Source organism: Nicotiana sylvestris, chromosome 8 (assembly GCF_000393655.2).
Source record: "Nicotiana sylvestris chromosome 8, ASM39365v2, whole genome shotgun sequence".
Lineage (NCBI taxonomy): Eukaryota > Viridiplantae > Streptophyta > Magnoliopsida > Solanales > Solanaceae > Nicotiana > Nicotiana sylvestris.
In genome coordinates, this window is record NC_091064.1 from 193,530,726 (window position 1) to 193,535,732 (window position 5,007).

The 5,007-nt window shown below is 37.1% G+C and overlaps 1 protein-coding gene across 1 annotated transcript; it reads left to right on the forward strand.

Moving 5' to 3' along the window:
* Window positions 1-1,080: 1,080 nt before the first annotated feature.
* LOC104218054 (uncharacterized) lies at window positions 1,081-4,679 on the forward strand. The gene is made up of 2 exons (XM_009768454.2): window positions 1,081-1,810; window positions 3,632-4,679. The coding sequence occupies exons 1-2, from the start codon at window positions 1,212-1,214 to the stop codon at window positions 4,287-4,289; spliced, it is 1,257 nt and encodes a 418-aa protein (XP_009766756.1). The 5' UTR covers window positions 1,081-1,211; the 3' UTR covers window positions 4,290-4,679.
* The last annotated feature ends 328 nt before the right edge of the window (window positions 4,680-5,007 follow it).

Genomic DNA, 5,007 nt, shown 5'->3' on the forward strand with positions numbered 1-5,007 from the left:
TAGTTAATAGAATGAATAATTGATTTTAACAAAAATTATGGATACCTGTATCGCTAATGGATTTTTCGAATATAAACAATTGCTGTTATCCTGCGGATATTATGTAGTTGAAAGAATATAAATAATTGGTGTTTCCATTCATTAAACAATAAGAATGGAAAATTATGTAGTTAAAAGAAGTCTTAAAAAACAACCATTTAAATTTTTATTGATGGTAAATAGAGAAATAGGGATAAATTAGTATGTAAACCATTAACTGTAGAGTTTTATTTATTTAATTAATAAATAGTACATTAACTTTGGAAGCGGCAAGGCTTTGTTATATTTTAAAGTACATGAATTCAATTATGGAAGCCATTATTAGCAAATTATTTGAATTGATGCAACTTGAAAACTGAAATTTGTTCATGCACTAATTGCAATTAGCAATGTTAATTTTGTTAAATTTTGAGTCTAATATTATCTCGTCATTAGAAAAAAGTCTTAGTTTTATCCTTGATTCTTAACGAAGCTTAGTCCGAAGAACCATAATAAAAAATTGAATGGAAAATTTGAATCGATGGACACGTAAAGTCCATCCATTTCACATCAAAACTTCCTATAGAGGAATAACATTTCTAGAGAAACACACTTTAATTAGTTTAGACATTTACAATAGGTATAAAATTTAGGGCCAGAGATAAAAAAAAAAAAATGGTTGTATATTCTTTCTCTATCGTTTTCGTTCGCTAACAAAAAGGAAATAGAATTTTCTTCCTAAAAGTACTTCACTATATGGAATATAAGGTCAGAGAAATAGAGAATGGAGACTATTTTCTTGTTGCTATATTTTCCCCCTCTTATATAAAAAAATTAAACTATATACTTATTGCATTTTCTTAATGGCGAAACGGGACGGAGCGAGTAATTAATATGCCAAAAACACTGGCAGATACGACAAGATATCGTGACGACTAGTTGACGATAAATAAAAGGAAATTGCCGAATCAACAAAACAGAAGGAAAGAGAAATACTGATAATTACATTTACAAGAGAGAGAGAGAGAGATTCAAATAGTATGAGCCGACATGCATTCATTTGCCAAAATATACATACATGCTTTCTTCGCACTCACCATCCTCTTTCTCCTCATCAAACTCTTATCTAGTTTTTAGAAAAACCCAAAACTAAACAACGAAAATTCAAGAAGAAGAATTCAGCAGTGCATGATATGGATCCTTGCCCGTTTGTTCGTTTGATAATTGAGTCATTAGCTCTTAAACTTCCAACAGCAACAAAACCTGCTGGTTCTGGTTCTGGAGTTCACCCTTGTTCAACTCCTTGCTATGCTAAACTCAAGCTCAAGAATTTCCCTTCTCAAACTGCTATTCTCCCACTCTGTTCCACTTCTCAAGACCCTTCTTCTCCGCCGGAGTCTTCCGCCTCCGCCGCCGGGTTCCACCTAGACGCCGTCACTCTCCGGCGTCTTTCCGGTAAGCCTGTTACGTTAAAAGTGTCTGTTTTCACGGGGCGCATGGGTCGCACGTGCGGGGTTACCAGTGGGAAACTGCTGGGTTCCGTTCAGGTGAACGTCAACCTGAACGGGACGCATTCAAAGTCCAGTGTGTTTCAGAACGGGTGGATGAAATTGGGAGGCGAACCGGCGGTGGCTATGTTGCACATGGCTGTTCGTGCTGAACCGGATCCGCGGTTCGTGTTCCAGTTCGGAGGTGAACCGGAGTGCAGTCCGGTGGTTTTCCAGATCCAGGGGAATATAAGGCAGCCGGTTTTCAGCTGCAAGTTCAGTGCTGATCGCAACAACCGGACACGGTGAGTCCCTCCCCATTGTTTTCCCGCGCATTTACCTTTCCCTTCCCACTGAAAATGCTAACTTGCGCCGACGTTGTTTTCAAAGTGGTGGTTTTTTTTTCTTTTACCCCAAAACATTACGAAATTTACCTTTTTCATTTACTTTTTGCTATGGTTTATTTTATATATTTGTTAACAAAAATAATTGTGTCGCTTCTTTTTACTGTAGTTCTTAATTTGTTATGAGAGAAGCATGTTTAGTGGTCAAACTAAGTGCTTTCTTGAAACGATTAATCAAGTGGGGTGGGGGTAAGAAATCCTGGATAATTGAGATTCTACAGCTCACCCTTTAACACTTGTTAATACTACTAAAAAAATCCATTTTGTCATTAAGTGTTTAGAAATAGATTTGCAAAGACAAAGCATTTAATTTTTATTTTAGGAAAGATTAGTTGAAAGGATTATATCCTCACAAATTTGCTCATTACTAACAAAAGAAGAAAAAAAAGAATAAAATTATATTGGTTGGAACTTACAGGGAAAACGTCTAGTGATGAGAATTGTACTGGTAGCTTCATTTGGTGTTTTAGGGATTAGGTAGCCTCCTCACATGATTCGACTTGTTGTCTATGTAAAAAGTTGCTTCTTCAGAAGCTGAAGTATTTCTCACTCTCTGAAGAGTCACATGCATGTTGTGTGAATGGCTGCACATGCTTTGAGTACAATCTCTAATTAGAGGCGGAACCACTATTTGAAACTTATGGGTTCGAGGTTCTAGTCTATTTAAGTTACTGAGTTCTAAATTAATAATTTCTACATATTCAATGAATTTTTTAAAGATAAATATATGTATTGGACCAAAGCGATTGGGTTCAATCGAACCAGTACACGATAGGCTGGCTCCGCCCCTGTCGCTAAGCTATGGAACTTTCTTTTTTGCTTATGTGATCATCATGCTACTGCTCTTTTCTTATTTTTTCTCGTGCTGAGGTCTAGTGAAAACAACCTCTCTATATTCAATATAGGGTAAGGTCTGCGTACTATCAACCCTCGCCAGACTCCAGTTGTGGAACTATACTGGGTTTTTTGTTGTTCCGTGATCATCATCTTTCCCTGGGATTAGACTATAGATTGGTTTACATTGTTTGAATTTTGTAGTCTTTCTTGTGCAATTTGCAATTGGGAATTCATACAACAATGTTCCGATAGCTGATATGAAGAAATGCGATAGCGTCTTTAGGATTCTTGTTTGCTAGATCTACCCACTGCGACTTCTAAGTGGTTATATCCTATAGTTCTCATGAGATGCTTTGGACGATTGTCATCTGCAAAATTCATTTAATTCATTATTCTACTTGCTTATGTCCTTTTCAATTATAGTTGATCTGATTCTCTGAAGGCGAACAATTCATCAGTCCATTTTGTGTCCATGGCATGTTCAGAGAAAAAATGACAAAAAAATACAGCTTGTTTCAAAGGATCCTGTATCCTGACCTCTTTACAATTTGATCCTCTGACGTTGTAGCATGTTGTATCCAACAAATTAACTTCTTATGAAGGTTTAGATTCATCTAATAATGAAAAATATTAAGAGAATAAGTTAGGTTCATTAAATTCTATGCTCAACTGTCATTAGCAACTACCATTGATTCCCTCCCCATGTGCAAAGGTTTGGGCAAAACTTCATAACCTGGTTAATATTCTTCTTTGACTTTTCGTTTCCTTCAAATCAACTATTACCAGTCAAAGTATGGAGTAGAATATTGTTCAAGTTACTAATTTTGTTTGTATGTGGTCCTGAAGCTGATATTGTCTTTCTTATTTTAATTTTTGTAAAAACAGATCTCTTCCAACTGATTTTAACTTAGGCAATAGAGGATGGATGAGAACATTTTCTGCTGAAAGGGACAGACCGGGGAGGGAGCGAAAAGGGTGGATGATAATTATCTATGATCTTTCAGGCTCAGCTGTTGCAGCTGCCTCAGTGATCACTCCCTTTGTGCCATCTCCGGGTTCTGACCGTGTTTCAAGATCAAATCCTGGTGCGTGGCTTATCCTCCAGCCTAATGGATCCTGTGTTAGCAGCTGGAAGCCATGGGGTCGTCTTGAGGCATGGCGAGAAAGAGGACCAGTTGACGGACTCGGTTACAAATTTGAGCTTGTTACTGATATTGGTCTTACTAGTGGTGTACCTATAGCTGAAGGCACAATGAGTATGAAAAAAGGTGGGCAATTTTGCATAGACAACACAATAAAAGACTCTGCACTGAGTTCATTGTCGCCTATTCGAGGATTTGTAATGGGATCAAGTGTTGAAGGCGAAGGCAAACCAAGCGCTCCAACAGTTCAAGTTGGGGTACGACATGTAACTTGCATGGCCGATGCTGCCTTATTTATCGCGCTTTCAGCTGCCATTGATCTTAGCATGGACGCGTGTCGCCTTTTCTCTCAAAAACTTGGAAAGGAATTTTGCAATAATGATCAAGAATCATTCTCATAAATGGAAAAACTTTTTGCCCTGCAGTTTTTGTTCACCCGCATGCAGTGATGACCAAAGAATGGCAGCTGGTTTGAGCATGGAAGAAATTCCTTTCCCTCCCTGTGGTTTTTTCAATCAAATGATTTTCAACCTATATATTTTTTAATTAATTCTGGAAAAAAACATGACTTTTCTATACCCGATTAGAGTGTGACCTTTGAGTGGCCTGTGAGCTGTAGGTATATTTTCCCTATTTGGAAATCAACACTTCGTGCTGGCTCTAATTCCATTTTGTCCCATTTCTGCAGAATTGAGCATTATATATATATATTTTCTCAGAGTATTTATTAACAATGTACAGACTAGGTACGAGTGATTTGTTTATTAAGATTATTCAATTTTTTTTTCTTACCATTCATTGTATTGCTTCAGAGCTGGGTTGCGCTCCCTTCATATTTGCTTCTTCCCCAATCCCCATCCAGTTTTTTGTTTCAGATCATGCTGTTTGTTCTTTAAATCCTAATGCAAGTATTCATTCTAAGCAGAGATTAGACACAATATACAGATACAGAAATACAATCTTGAGTTAGGGTTAAATAAATGTATCGTTCAACTTATCCTTAGACCAATTTCGACAATCCATTGGTTATCAGCCTCAAAGAGCACAGAGAACACAACTGATAAGACAGTGAACCGTTGTCACCATGCTTTCAAAGAACATTATACGTTAGGGTTTTTT

Bases quoted from the DNA above. Each gene is read 5' to 3' on its own strand.
- LOC104218054 (XM_009768454.2), top strand. From the start codon at position 1,212: ATGGATCCTTGCCCGTTTGTTCGTTTGATAATTGAGTCATTAGCTCTT. The intron at 1,811-3,631 runs GTGAGTCCCTCC...TTGTAAAAACAG, and splicing joins GATCGCAACAACCGGACACG to ATCTCTTCCAACTGATTTTA.